At 36.3% G+C, this 15,451-nt stretch overlaps 1 protein-coding gene across 1 annotated transcript in view; it reads right to left on the bottom strand.

Annotated features, from left to right (window-relative positions):
• Positions 1–15,209, bottom strand: part of LOC101856448 (sodium- and chloride-dependent glycine transporter 2) — a gene marked incomplete at its 5' end in the record, with an annotated part of 16,734 nt that extends 1,525 nt beyond the window's left edge. The window contains 10 exons of the mRNA XM_013086006.2: positions 228–398; positions 1,027–1,127; positions 3,103–3,202; positions 5,384–5,515; positions 11,223–11,335; positions 11,833–11,957; positions 12,902–13,005; positions 13,505–13,639; positions 13,976–14,108; positions 14,707–15,209. Coding sequence (XP_012941460.2) covers positions 228–398; positions 1,027–1,127; positions 3,103–3,202; positions 5,384–5,515; positions 11,223–11,335; positions 11,833–11,957; positions 12,902–13,005; positions 13,505–13,639; positions 13,976–14,108; positions 14,707–15,209 — 1,617 coding nt within the window. The remainder of the gene's footprint in view (positions 1–227; positions 399–1,026; positions 1,128–3,102; positions 3,203–5,383; positions 5,516–11,222; positions 11,336–11,832; positions 11,958–12,901; positions 13,006–13,504; positions 13,640–13,975; positions 14,109–14,706) is intronic.
• Between the last annotated feature and the right edge of the window lie 242 nt (positions 15,210–15,451).

Here is a 15,451-nt window from a genome sequence, read left to right as displayed (position 1 = left end):
GTGTGTGTGTGTGTGTGTGTGTGTGTGTGTGTGTGTGTGTGTGTGTGTGTGTGTCTGTGTGTGTGTCTGTGTGAGAGAGAGAGAGTTCTGTGTGCAAGGGTGAAAATTGTATTCATTAAAGAGACTTTACTTTGGTGTTGATTAAAATAATATCATTATCGAAAAAGCAGCTTCCATTATGAAAATGGTAAAAATTTAAATCATGAAAACAAATGATGACAACTCACAGCCATGAGAGATCCAGGAGTTGACATAATCTGAATCACAGCAACAATAGGAATTGGCAGAACAGAGATGATACCCATCATCCAGCCAACGGCAATAGACCATTCTGGGTATTGATATTCATCTCCGTACGTCACAGGTCCAAGTGTAGCCACACTGAATATCCAGATGAACTGTAAAGAAGCAGAGAAAGAAAACAATATGAAAATGCTCAAATAAGGTACTTGTGGTTGTCTGCGCTCATGTATGCTGCACTCCTGGTTCCAGAATTGGACATTTCTAAGACAGAGTAATGGTTCTTCTGAAAGAATTCAGGGCTCGGAGAAAATGTTCAAGGATATATTATTGTAGCAAAAGTATGGACCCAATCAGATTTGAACTTGGCTTTTCCCCCAGTTTGTTGCAAGTTAAGTATCATCGGCAGATGGGATGTAGATAGAGAACATTATGATCCTCACAATTTGTGATCTCACATTCCAGCACAACATCCATTGGCAGCCATCATGCCATGTAGAAATTATGCAAATCAGAACACAATATAAAAAGGTTTTAATTCGGAATTCCATTAACAGAAAATTTAATTAAATTCATCTGGCTCTGCACTGGTTATAATTGAAAACTGCCATTTGGATGGCAGAAGTGAAACTATAAAACAACTTTAATTAGTCAAAGCAGGCCCCAAACCATGGTTGGGGAAGAATAGTAAATTTGTTACCAAGATTTCTTGTTGAAACCAAAACCAGTCAGACAAACTACTATAAAGGATGTAGGCCACCTTTAAAAGAAAAGCACTTGACTCACCAAAATGATAAGTGGAGTGACATATTTCCACATGTACTTCCACCAGAAATGGGGCTCGTATCCAATCATCAAAGCAATGTCCTTGTACAAGCGGTCAACACCTGAAGATAATTTAAAGGTATAATTAATGGAATTACAAGATATTAACTAACAGTAATGACATTTAGAACAGAACATTACACTTACAGTCTACATCCTCAATTTTATCAAATAAAAACAGGCTTACACTGCGTGATTAAGTTGAAAAAAGAGTAATTTTGGTTCTTTGTCAGAGGCACAACTGATTTCATAATATGAAAGAAAAAAAATTGATCAACTTTCTCTTTTTCACACAACAAAGCAATTTTTTTCATTAATTTATTTTTTCCTTTTCATATGTGGGCAAAGTCAAAATTGATCTAAAATTGTCGATTGTTTTTCATTATTTATGATGTTCAGGCAATAAAGTCAGAACGAACAGAAGTACAAGTTTAACAGTTTTACAATTGCGTCACAATGCAGTGGAATCAGGTGTTTTTCCATTTTTGGGCATGCTGAGTTATTGTTATCAATTTAAAGCTTGTTCATTTGTTTTGCTTTTGACAAAAAAATACACATCGGTATCTTGAATATATTCGCAATTGAAGAGGGTGGGGTTACCTGGTTCAGAAATAAAAATTAGTGATAAAATGGCTGCTTAAGTAAGGTGAATTCTATAGGTTAAAGGTACGCACAAAAAGAACGCTTGCTCGCGATAAAGCGAGCGTTGAGAAGAAAGCGCTTGCTTGTAGTCGAGGTGCACATATAGAATGATTGCAAATCAAGCTTGCAACTGGTCAGAACTTGGGGCATTTGGCGCCATGGCGGATTCGAGTGAAGACGAACTATTGTTGCTAGACACCAAGCATGTTTCACAACATTGCGGTTTGCATGGTCTTTCCTTCTTTTGTCCTAAATTGCATAAGAAACATGGCTCATATCACAGGCTTGACATCCATTACGGTCCAATTGTCACTGAGACAGTGAAAATGCACACCACACTACCCAAGTCATGAAAAGACAACAAAGGGGAGGGGCACCAGGTACACCTTCCTCACTTTTGATTCTTTACACTTTCCAAGCGTAGCATGAAATCCCCGGCACAATACGGTGAGCATGCTTTTGGGGCGCAATAAGAACATTTTGAACAATATTTCAAGCGCTTGTCCCAACACGTTCGTTTTTATCGCGAGCAAACGTTCTCTTTGTGCTCCTCTAAAGAGTCCTTGGAAACTGAAACTTAACAATTTGTGTGCCTTTTGTCAACGTTTTTCTGTAAACATCATGCAGAAATATGTTTTTAAATAGATGTAAAAGATGTTGAGCCAGAAAATTAAAATTCTTTAAAAACTGCCACAGTGGTTAAAAGAGCCATTTTCTTCATTTTCATTACTTTGACAAGTGCCTGATCTCACCATGATGCAAAACAATTTCTTGATAGAACATTATAACACAGCTGATTAAAGTTCTAACATTAATTGTATTGATGTGTAGGACATTCATCTTTCACAGAAAGTTTTGTTATACAAATTTAAAAATTACCATTTGTTAGTGAACAGAAATAAAAATACAAGTAACTTTTATAAAAGGCTTTACGATGAAAAAGTTCCACTAGATTTGAGGTTACGGCAAGGCTGAGTAACACATGAAAGGCGTTTTTTAAAGTTCAAATAAAATGGATAAGAAACAAATATACAAGTACCCTTTGGGTGCTGCTACTTAGTATTTACACTTAAAGATCTACTTTCTCAGTTGTCTTAAAAACAAATTCTTAGACTGTGTTTTTAGGAATAATTTTGCTGCAAAAAAAGAGTAAAAAATCTCTCATTTCATCTTCCTCGTGTACGTTAAAGATAAAAAGAGGGCCTTTCTTAATAGGATCTTATCGATTGAAAGAGAATCAATATATTGAAAAATGTTCAAAACATGTAAGTGCATCACAGTGTGACTCACCTCACAAAATTATAATTTCTAATTTGATAATATGTACAAGTTTTGCTTTAAAATATGACTCACAATTAAAACAAACAGTTGGACAGCATAACAGAATGAACTTACCATAACACCATGACAGAGCCAGGCATTCAGTCATAGAGATCAACATGAGGGAAAAGCTGGCGCAGTACCAGTCCATGATCTGCAGCACATAGATTCCTCCCTGAAAATATTAATGCACACAAAAATCATCATTAGTTTTTTGGAATAATAAAGTAAGCGAAACATCATCAATTAGAAAATAACAGTTAAATCTTCTGATTGTTTAACTTGAGCAGGCTTTGCTGTTTCATTTACTTTTATTCTCCTTTCCCTGAGGTAACCCTATCTTTTAATATAAAAGGCCTGAATTCTAGGCTTGCAGGTTCAACATAACACTCTAAGTAAAACTCAATATATCAAAGAATATTTTCTGCCACTGAAAGTAAAAGAGTACCACTATATGGAGTTAAATTTTCTGCAGGGAAAACACAATAGAAGGTTACAATTCCCTGGAAATTTGGACTAGAGAACTGTGAACAATAAAATGGGCTTATTGCAACTCACACCAAATAAGATTCAAATTCTTTAGCATTCGCTTGTCAGCAACAAAAAATAAACCATTTTCCTCCATCATTCCTATCACGTGCATTCCATACGTTTAGAGAATGTAAGAATGAATTATTTTACTTCAGTTATATTTCTTACACCTATGGGTATCTGAGAGCTCATTCAGGCCTTTGCTATATTTACCCTCTCCACAGTGAACATAGGCCTTAATATGCTGTGGTATCAATTTAGATGTAAACTCACAAGCACTCAATTTCACGAATCCTGGGGGCTTAGAGTGCCAAGGTTCAAAAGAAATAAGAAATACTACCAACAAACTAAAAAAAATAACCTCCTGTTTTATCACCAGCAACAATTTCCAAAACACTGGCAGAAAATGGTCTTTGAGTGCAGTAGCTCAGCAGTTATTATTGTCAGCATATTAACTCTTTCCGGACTTATTTTTTGGTGTCTAGACATAATTAACTTGTGGCTCAATTTGCCTATGCAAATGGAGTACAAAATAAGTTCATAGAAGCAAAACCATCCCTCAAAACATAACATATGATATATCAAATTGAAGGAAATTGAATGAGGAATACATCCCAATAAGAAACAAGGATTAATTTTTAACATAAGTATGCATTAAAAGGGTTAGAAATGGTGATGAGAAAAATACATTTTGATGGATAAAAATTACATTCACCAAACTTGTGAAAACAAATAAGCATAGCAATCTTATTATAGGCCAAGAAATTTCTGAAGGCGCAGCTTTTTATTTGAAAGCAATATTCCAATTTTTGTTTGAGTTATAATATTTATACTGAGTCCGGTTACATCGTTCTGTTGATGCAAGACTGCAAGAACTAATTCACTCGTTTACGCTTTGACAATTCTTAAAAACGTTTCCTACATCCTTTCCGAGTTTTTCAATAGCAATAAAAAGTAATTATAAATGATGGATCGTGTTAAAATGAAACAATCCTGGGGCACCCTATCATAGCCAATATATCGGTGATACGTCCGCAAGGGGTGCGAACTCGCGCCGATATATCGGCAATACGCCCGGAAAGAGTTAATACAGCACTGAAATAGGAAGATAGGGAAAGAACTAAAAGAAAGGTGGCTCCCTCCTCCTCCACCTCACTTTCCTTCTCCATCCACCCCCTCATTCTTAACATTTTCAAGTGAGCAAAAAAAAATGCAAACTCGAATTATAGTTGCTGTATATTGCACATAATATGTGTCATGACGTAGAGGAATCAGGCATTTGTCAATTTTTGGGCATGTAGAGTTATTGATATCATCTTAAAGCTTGCTCATTTCCTTTGTTTTGTATTTTTAAAATACCAATCTATCTGGAATAAAATTCGAGACATTTGCAATTGAAGGAGGAGTGATCGCCTGGTTTTGGAAAATGGCTGTCAAAGCTTTGTGATTTCCATAGCTTGAGAGTCCTTGGAAACTGAAATTGTACATTTTGTGTGCCTGTAATCAATGTTTTTCAGTCAATCCATACAGAAATGTGTTCTTAAATTAACATAAAAGGTCAAAAAACCAGAATTTGATCAAAATGGTCAAACTGGAGAAATATGTCAGTTTTTTCAATTCCATTATAGGCTATTGATGAGTGCGTGATTTCACCACGATGCCTCACACATAATATTACATATGCAATATATAGCAACTATGAGCAGAGTTTGCAATATATATATATTATATTCTTGTAACACATTGTCTAAGTGAGCAAATTTAAAAACAGTTGAAGTTTGTCAAATGCTTTTCTGTTCATGTTTGAGTGAAAGTGATGACTCACCTGTGTGATGCACGGCATTCCCAGCAAGAACTCCACAAAGCAGGCAATGGCAGTGATGATCGTTTTTTTGTTGCGTAGGTAGTGTGGGTACTCATCAATGATACCACTCAGGATGGTCTCAAACATTCCAAACTACAGAGAGAAAAAATATGTACAGTGAGTACAAGAGAAGTTTAAACAAGACATTTTACAAATAATTTAGAACATATTTTTCTTCCAGATAAAAACATGGAAATATATCTAATACTTCAGTACATTTGCAATCAGGCATGAAGGGCTCAAGTCATCACATTTCATTTGAGAAAAATTTGAATAACGTTCAATTAGTTTAACAAGCTAGACCTCACCTCATGAAGTCTTTGGAGGCTTCAATATGAGGCCAAAGTAAAGAGATACTGAAACAGTTATTTTCATTGCTGTCACAGATGTATGACAATCTGCATTTCCTTTGAAGAAGCTTGTTCATTATTTCAAAGGGAAACTTCAAATGATGACTTGAACCATGCACTTAATAAGGGAAGCTGAGGAAGTACGTGCTGAGATGCTGTCAGGTGACGAGGCAAGGGGAATATCAGGAGGTCATGCTTTCTTGAATGCAGTTTTGCTTCCAGTCTTGATAACTAGACTAGAAATCTTCTGCTGTTATCTACAAAACTGACACTACCGTGGTGCATACAACATCAACTCCTAAGCGGGCTAAAATTTCGATTTTTGAAGGATCTGTCATACTGAGTACTTTCCAGTTGACTATTTAGTGTTGTAAAATTTTAATTATAGAAGAGAGGCTGCTGCCATCCATACCATAGAAATAGGAAAGAAGACATTCTTGCTCAATTCCAAAATGTCTGGAACCCAAAAGAAATGAAACAGACAATCTAATCTAGTAACTGAGCCTATCTTCTGGTCAATCCTTTTAAATACCTACTAGAAAGCCAGCCTACATCTCTCATCTGCCCATCCCAAATATAAATTACAGACACAGAATCATTTAGACTGCCATCAATGTTTTAGGGTTGTTGTTTTTTTCTTTTTAAACCAAGACGAGGTAAGTTACTTAAAACAAACTTGTTTTAGAAAAAACTTTCATTTGGAAGACAAATCACTATGTCAGTGAGTCAATGTCAATATCATCTCTTCATTAACAGTTACATCACACATAACTTCGGAAGCATGTATTTTATTGCAACAACTGACATGAGGTCCTTGGGATATTTACATCAGCTCTTGTCAAAACAGAGCCTCTCTCCCTTCACTATCAATATTTAAACCCATTTCATTTGAATCAGGCCAGGAAACATGAACCTAAAATACACTTTCTGACAAGTTATCAATCAAATCATTAGAAGACTTCTAGCAATGCAATGGCCACTTCTTCTATCTGATGATCTCGTCTCATTTCAAGTCTTTGCAGCATAATCAATTTAATCCCTTTATGATAGTAGGCCTACAATCCAACACATTCATTAAAAAAAACATGCTTATATAGCAGGCAGGTGACTATGTTTAATTTCCAATACTACATAGAGAAGGTCAACACATGACAAATTAAACCAAGAGAAATGAGGGCAATGAATATTTGGACTCCCCATTTGACAAATCAAAATTAAGTGGACCCCTAAATAGAAACTAGAGATTGTAAGACACGACCAGTTCACAATATTGAGTGGATACCAGATAGAGGATATGACCATTACAAAATCAGACTATATCAACTACTTCTCACTGAAAAAATAGTTCGCTCAAACGATCTTCTGAAAATTTTACAGTGTGGAAAAAATGTTACATCTATATCACTATTAATGAAGCTCACATAAAATGTTACCTTTAAAATAACCAAGTCCAAGGCGAATTAGGACTTCTTTACATCCATCCTTGGCAAAATTCAAAACTTTAAACACCTCTTAAACACTCTGGCAACAATTTTTTTCTTTTTCTGATGAGTCTTCATAATATGCTCATCTTCTAAAGGTGGCAACTTTAGAATAATTTTATTTTCGTCTATGTCTAATGATTTTTTTAATTTGTGGGGGGAAAACAGGGCATAGCACACAAAATTTCCACTGTAATTTTTCATCATTATCATTTTTCATAAACATTCCAGCATGACCTCATGAGTGAAAGTGGGGCTTGGCTGTTATTGTGAGATGTTATATTTCAACAAAACAGAAGACAAAATTATAATTAGACAGTTCGACAACTCCTGAACTAAGCTGACAAGGGAAGACAATTTGTCGATAAAAGGTGTGGGTGGGGGTGGGGGGGAAGGGAAATCTCACAACAAGCCTAGGCTAGGAAATAACAATTTTACAAAAGCAATATAGTACAATGGTCTTAGCAACATCATTTAAAACAATCATACAGGTGTGAAAAAAAAAAAAAGATAATGAGTGATTAAGATAAGACTGTGGACTTAAAATTCATTTTCTTACGAGATGTAAATTTTAAGGAAAAAAAATCAGTATATAACTTTAGATTTTTCTGTTGTTTTTTAGGATGTCCAGGACAGGAACCCATTCTTTTCTCATTCACACAGAACATTCAAGCCTAAAGAATAAAGCATTTTCTTAGCAGAGATTTTCCAGAAACTGACGAGTCCAAATGTAAATCAGCATAAGATACAAAGTGCAAGAAAACCACTTGATAAGTTCACAGTTTTATGGATGAACAATGAAAACAGTGTACAAACAAATGATACTAGGGCTTTCATAATATCATGAAAAAATAGATGAAATGGGATACCACAATAATAGTAGTGATGAATGTATTTCACAGGATGAAACGATGAAGGAATGCAAACATAGTTAAATGACAACAAAAGTGGAGCATGTAGATAACGAAAGTTCTTAATTAGGTAACAGTTCAATGAAAACCTAAGGCAAGCCTGTCGAGAAGAAAAGGGTGGAACCTTCGCCTCCAGAATGCGTTGATCTCCCCAAATTCAGCCAAATTTTTCCGTCCTTGCAGAAGAATTGAAAAACATTTTGGACGATTTTTTTAATACTTTCATCACAAAACAAATTTTCAAGACTTGGAGCACACATTCAAAAACATGACAAAAGAGTAGATGGGTTTAGCAATAAAAACAAACAAAAAGAAGCTGAAATGTACTCCGCCTTCCCTCCTTGCATCACCCCCTCACCTCCCATCCCCCTCCCATACCTCCCTGTCACCCCATCTCAACTCCACACCTCCTGCTTGAAAATAAATCATTCTTTATGCCCAAGGCTGACAGAGTTATCAGGAAACACTTAAATAAAGCTGATTTGTGGTAAGTGATTATATGCAAAAATCAGGTAAAATCTCTCTCTCTCTCTCTCTCTCTCTCTCTCTCTCTCTCTCTCTCTCTCTCTGTCTGTCTGTCTGTCTGTCTACCTGTCTGTCTCTCTCTCTCTCTCACTCTCTCTCTCTCTCTCTGTCTCTCTGTCTCTCCCCCCTCTCTCTCTCCCTCCCTCTCTCTTTTTTTCTCTCTCTCTCTCTCTCTCTCTCTCTCTCTCTCTCTCTCTCTCTCTCTCTCTCTCTCTCTCTCTCTCTCTCTCTCTCTCTCTCTCTCTTTCTCCCTCTCTTTTCTCTCCCTCTTTCTCTCTCTCTTTTCTCTCACTCTCTTTCTCTCTCTCTCTCCCTCCCTACCTCCCTCCTTTACAGGATTATAATTGTTGTAAGAACCCCTTGCTATTCAATTTTAATCCAAAAAGATGATTTAAATATAAACTAATTTCTTCAGATTAAACAAATTATATTTCAGTAAGTAGCAGTAAGGATACCTCCCCAACCACCTGCACCTCACCTCTTTTGCCAGCCCCCCCACCCCCACCCCCACCCCACCCCTACCCTGAAAGTACATACACATTCCCTTTTTAAATTCGTTATAGGATTTAAATCAGTTTTAGCTGCACAACCACTCACATCCAAACTTGAATGTAAATCATATTATCTTATACACAATGACAATGTCACAGTATATGCATAAACTGAGATAACAAACAAAAAAGCAGGTACATGTATACACATTGTAAGAAAACATAAAGAACGGACACATCTATCTTCCCCCAAGCCCACCAATACCACATAAGTTGTATCCTCAATAGGACAATGACAGGCACAGTTCAACACAACAAAAATAAACGAGCAGCCCAAACTTACCTGATTCCTGACCAGCAGTTCTGATCTTCTCTCTGATGAGTTTTTATAAATCAAAAGATTCGTATAGCCCACAAAAATTATCCCGATTGCCCCACATAGATATTCATATTTAAATATATATATATCATTGCATCTTTCAGCATTTGGAATTCAACTCAAGAACAGACTTGAGGTAAACATTTTGCAGCTGCATAAAAGCACTGGTTCTTAAATGAGCTGTTTTTGTTAACTTTAACTAAACCATTTGCAAACAGAGCATGCTGCAGTGGCTTTAAGATCCAAAACCTGATTTTAAAATAAAACTGCACCATCTTCCCGTTTAAGAAAGCACAAATTCAGATTTTCTAGATCAACAAGGCATCAGCTTTGACACTCGTCTGAGGGGAAATTATGAGTTAGGCTGCATGCATCAATAAATGCCATACGTGTGCAACCGTTACCACATTATGTGACCTCTTCAACTAAAAAAAATTAGTTATGTAGCTTTTACTCTCTAAAGCAAATATCAAGCAATGTCTTCAGCTTAAACAAAGCCCACAACTTCATGTGTTACTAACCATTTTTTTACCCAGAGGAAAAAAAAGGGGCAAAGTGAACTCATCTCTCTTGCTGTGAGCAAAATCACAAGAAGAGAACCAAATATTGCTTCAAAGGCTTCAATAAATATGTTCATGAATCTAAAAGAGTTTTGATACCATTCAGGGGTTTTTTTAACTTTGGAATGCGATATTCATTTGCCAAACAAGTATTTATTTCCTCAATTTTTCCTATTCTCGAATTGAAATTCAAGGATGCTCAAAGTTAGTAGTTCTATTGCCCTCTCACTATACAAACCTGGTCCTCCAATGTCATTTTTAAGTTCTCTCAAATTTTAAATATTTTTTTCATTTTTTTAAATTTTTTTTTGGGGGGGGGGGGGGTTGGGAGTGGAGGGCTTCAATTTCATGTTTACAATAAGTGTGAGTGAGCAATAAAACAATGAAAAGGGGAAGAGATTTCAAGGAAGACCTGAAAATCTGACTGGAAGTCAAAATAAGATGAATCATCATTACCACAATGATGCGATTAGTCTGCACATCTTCAAAAAGGCTAAGTGCAGGCAACATCATCTCAGAATGGAGTACCATAGTATGGTAGCATTCCTTGTTCCCCTCTCAGGGAATGACAGAACACAGAGAGAAAGACCAGAATGCACTAGTTATGATGGAGGTTAAGAAATCAAACATTTGAATCAATCACACTTGAAGTGAGCATCCCTGAACCAAAAAGGTAAAGAAAAGAAATCTAAATAGCTAGAACATATGTATTGAAGCTATGCAGTGTTCAGAGGTATATTTCAGTACTTCATGGACAAATGCCAATCTTTTAGAAAGTGAAAGTAGCACTGATGCTTTATCTTATCATTTGAGCAATTATTTCAAAACGTTTGTAACCAGAACACAAAAAATTACAAATTATTTTTTCTTTTGAAGTCAGCAGTGCCAAAGGAACCCATCACTATGAAGCAAATCTCAGATAATGATCTAAAGTTAACTCCCCCAAACTGCAATAACATCGCAACCTCCTATCCCCAGATTCCCTTAAGCACGTGCTGAATGAGTCCACAATGCCCTGAAAATGGAGGAGGGAGATGGGGTGTGGCCAAGCCTTTTGCCACTGACTGTAAAGTCAATACATATTTTAGTGGGTGCCACCCTACCTGGCTATCCAGACCAATGGTGAAGAACATAAGGAAGAACAAAACAGCCCACAGAGGAGATACAGGCAACTTTGCAATAGCTTCTGGGTAAGCTACAAACACTAGACCAGGCCCTGGAAGGGGGGGGGGGGGAGAGAGAAGAAAAATACAATTTTAATCATCATTGCATGTGTGTGTGGGGGAGCGGGGGATTCATGATACTTTAATACTTCAGAAGGTTCAATTTTACTATTGACATTTTTTTCATCCACAAAGATAATATAGTGTGTCAAAAGGAAACACGAGAAATGGCAGAAGGATTTGAAGATTGACACATTAAAGGCTCAAAAGAGTCTACTTGTTACATGAATGCACATTTAGTCATGTCATACTACAGCCCAAAATTATACACCATAGAAAACAGGACCTCTATAACACATAATTATTCCCTTTGACAGCAACTATATCAGCACAAAGCTTGTGGGAGCCTTTTTTAACAAATGATTCTTACTTTTAAGAAGAAAAAAATAAGATGTGAAAAATTCCCAACAAACAACACAATGAAAGTACATCACATAACTCCACGATGTGTTTTCTCATTCAGTTTTTAGACATCACTTGTGGACCTCACCTTTTGCGACAATTTCCTCCACAGTTGTTTTGCCCTCATGAGCCATGAAGCCTAGGACAGAAAAGATGACAAATCCAGCGAAAAGACTCGTACCACAGTTGATGAAAGGTACCAACATGGCATCCCTGAAAGAAAAAAAGAAAATGTAGAACAATAAAATCATAAAAAATAGTGATTCCAACTCAATTTTAACACTCTGTGAGAACACATCACAAATGGCCATTATCTTTCTTAGAAAAATACCTTTGAGGAAAAAGCTAGTCACATCTGAGAAATTCATGATGAAAATAAGAGATAAGAGTGGATGTCAGAAATACATTTCTCAGGGGAGCTGGTCGGACCAAAGTTTTTCCCACTTGAAGACAAAGGAAATTCCATTTTGGTAACTCAGGAAATGTTACTTGCCTTAATATCTTTACATCAAAATCCATCACAGATCAGATATAATTGTTCATTGATGGAAAATATAATTTCCAGGCTTTTCGAATAATTGTCAACAAGAACTGAGCTACATTAAGAGCACCAAAAAAATAATATTTCCACCACAGGCTTCCTTTAACAACAATGAAAACTAGAAACTTTTGAAAATGATGAGCTTTATATCATAAAAATGTGAAGCAACATGGTGAAATCACGTGCTCATCAAAATAGATCTAATGAAATCGAAGAAAAGGGCATTTTTTTTCTGCGGGATAGCAATTTTTATACAATTTTTGTTTTTTGACTCAATACTTTTATGTCCATTCAAAAACTGATTTCTGCGTGGATTTTAGTGCAAATTTTAATTAAAGGCATAAATATCATGTAAATTTTTAGCTACCAAGGACTAATTTTACGTCAGAAACCAGGCAACCTCCACCTCCTTCAATGCAAATATCTCAACTTCATTTCAAAATAATGGGTATTTATTTTTAATCAAAAGTAAGACAAGTTAACAAGCTTTAAGATGATACCAATAACTGCACATTCCCAAAAATTGACCAGTTCCTGACTCCACAACATCGTGACACATTATATTACTGTGAAGTAATTCAGGGGACACCAAGCCACGATATCTCCGACATCATACCTGTAGACGTTGTTGTTGAACTTATTGTAAGAAGCCATGGTGATAATTCCTCCCCATGCCATTCCAACTGAGTAGAAGATCTGCAGAGCTGCATCTCCCCATACCTGAAACAGAACAGACAAAGTACCATTAAAATGACAAACCTTTATAAACGTCTTCTGAATTTTAAAAAAATTTGAACTAATTTTTTTGTCCTTTTCTCCTGTTTGTTCAGTTTCTCCTTGTAAGTAGCTCTTGGTCTACTTTTCCAGTGAAAGCAAGATGTTCAAGGCCTATGTAGATTATTAAGTGTCCCAGAAATTACATTTGTTTAGTGAGCATCCCACTTGGACTTCATTTTACACTATCTCATTCGATTTGTTTTCCTTTCTTGAATTTCTCAACAGTCTCCTTCCAGGAAACCACATAAAATTTCTGCTGCTCCTAATTTATTTTCAATGCATTGGCAATTGTTCAACATTCTCAGTAGCAAAAAATTAGGACCACACACAGCCTCTAAGAACTCTTATTTTTATTGGTTCCTATAATTTGAACAGTCATAAAATCAGTCAAATCTTAACAGAAGCACAAAAGGTGGATTATCATTTTTTGCAAGTTACTTACGTTGAAGTCAGCAAGCTTCTCCCAGCGAGGCACAATGTAGAATTTAATGCCCTCAATAGCACCGGGCAGAGTGCACCCTCTCACCAGAAGAACCATGAGAACAAGATATGGGAAGGGAGCAGCAAAGTGCATCACCTGATCGAAAAAGAATTCAGAAATTTACAAAAATAATCATAATGGGTAGCTGGGGGTTATTCAATCTAGAGGTAAAATAATAGGCTCTCATGCAAAAATATCTAGATTGATACTATGTGATATCACTAATTTATGTTTCAACTTTACAGTAACGAAAACAAATGGGAAGTTTTTATTAATTTGGGTTGTTTGCGGAATTATTAACACTCTTACAAACCTGCCCAGTCTTGTCGAAGGTGGACATCAAAATTAGACATCTTACACCCTTAAAGTGCTGAAAAGTTTGTAAAACCCACATGACCACTAACTTTGTACATATGCTGAGTGGACACCAACCTTTCCAAGAACTTTGACACCCTTGAACAAGCAGAGGAAGACGCAGCACCAGGAAAAGATCAGGCAGAGCAACAACTGCCATCTCAGTACACCTGGACTCTCAATGCCGTCACTCAGCTCAAGGACATGGCGTCTGTAATGAGCAAGATGATAAAGTTCATTATGTTTATATTTGCTCAACAATGTGACTTCTGTGATGAACAAGATGTAGTTCATTATGTTTATTTGCTCAACAATATGACTTCTGTAATGAACAAAGAGTGCAGTTATGTATATTTGCTCCAGGACATTACGTTTGCAATGAACAAGATGGAGTTCGTTATTTGTATTTGCTCAACAACGTGACTTCTGTAATGGACAAAGCATGCAATTATGTGTATATTTGTTCCAGGACATCATGTCTGTAATGAACAAGATGGAGTACAATTATGTACCTTTGTTAAATTTTTAATGTTGCCTGAATCAATTTGTCACCTAACTTTCTATTGATTATTTCTTGTCCGCCAGGATGAGTTACAATAAAATATGATAATATAAAATTAGAGTAGGCATAGTAGTTTTTACCATGGTTCCATCACAACACATGATAGTATTTGTATTCCACTAATAATAGAACATGTAGTCATTAAAAAGTAGAAAATGTGTGGTGAAGTTAAAGCATGAAAATAATAACGTAATAGGCTCGAATAAGAAAATATAATCAAATTTTATAAAGTTACGACAATACTCACACCCAGAACTCCTCGCTAGCTGGAATAGTCTTGTTCTTCGTGATGTTAACAGCTGCACTTACAGCACTGGCTACTGTAGTAGCAATGTCAGACATATTGCCAGTAATGTTAGCTGTCACATTGGGCTCAAGATTTCGATTCGAATCATCGATGCAGAATTCGGAGTTCCATCCGTTGTTACAGTGAGACCAAGGCAATACTGCTCTGAATGACATCACTAGATAATATACCGTCCAAGCGATGATGACATTGTAGTAAATGCAAACGATCGCTGAACACATCAGCATGCCCACACCAACACCTGAAGAAGAAAATGCAATGTTTAGGTGAATGATCTTTTGCACAACAAATCCTACATACAGAAGTACATTGTTATATCTTGTGCCATTCCATGGAAGGGGTAGGAAGGAGAGAGAGAGGGAAAGAAATACAGATGAAAGACAGACAGACAGACAGAGAGAGACAGGGCTAGGAGTGGGGTAGGAGTGAGGGGAGGAGACTGTAAACGGAAAAAAATACAAACCAATTCAAGAGAAATCTTTTCATATTTATTGTTACTGTTATCACTATCACTACCAAAGAAGTATTCCTAAAATCCCCCCTTTCCTTCCCCACTCCCCCTTCTACAGCAGAGCCATAACAAAATACCCTTTCCATCTTTTACTCCTGTGCCTTGTTGGCGCTCCCAATAAAATACATGGGATTAAAAATATTGATTGTTCCCCTGAGACAAACAGCTCATGTC

Source organism: Aplysia californica, unplaced genomic scaffold, assembly GCF_000002075.1.
Source record: "Aplysia californica isolate F4 #8 unplaced genomic scaffold, AplCal3.0 scaffold00426, whole genome shotgun sequence".
Classification (NCBI taxonomy): Eukaryota; Metazoa; Mollusca; class Gastropoda; order Aplysiida; family Aplysiidae; genus Aplysia; species Aplysia californica.
Note: the sequence above shows the minus strand (reverse complement) of the source record. Positions and strands in the feature narration are given on the sequence as shown.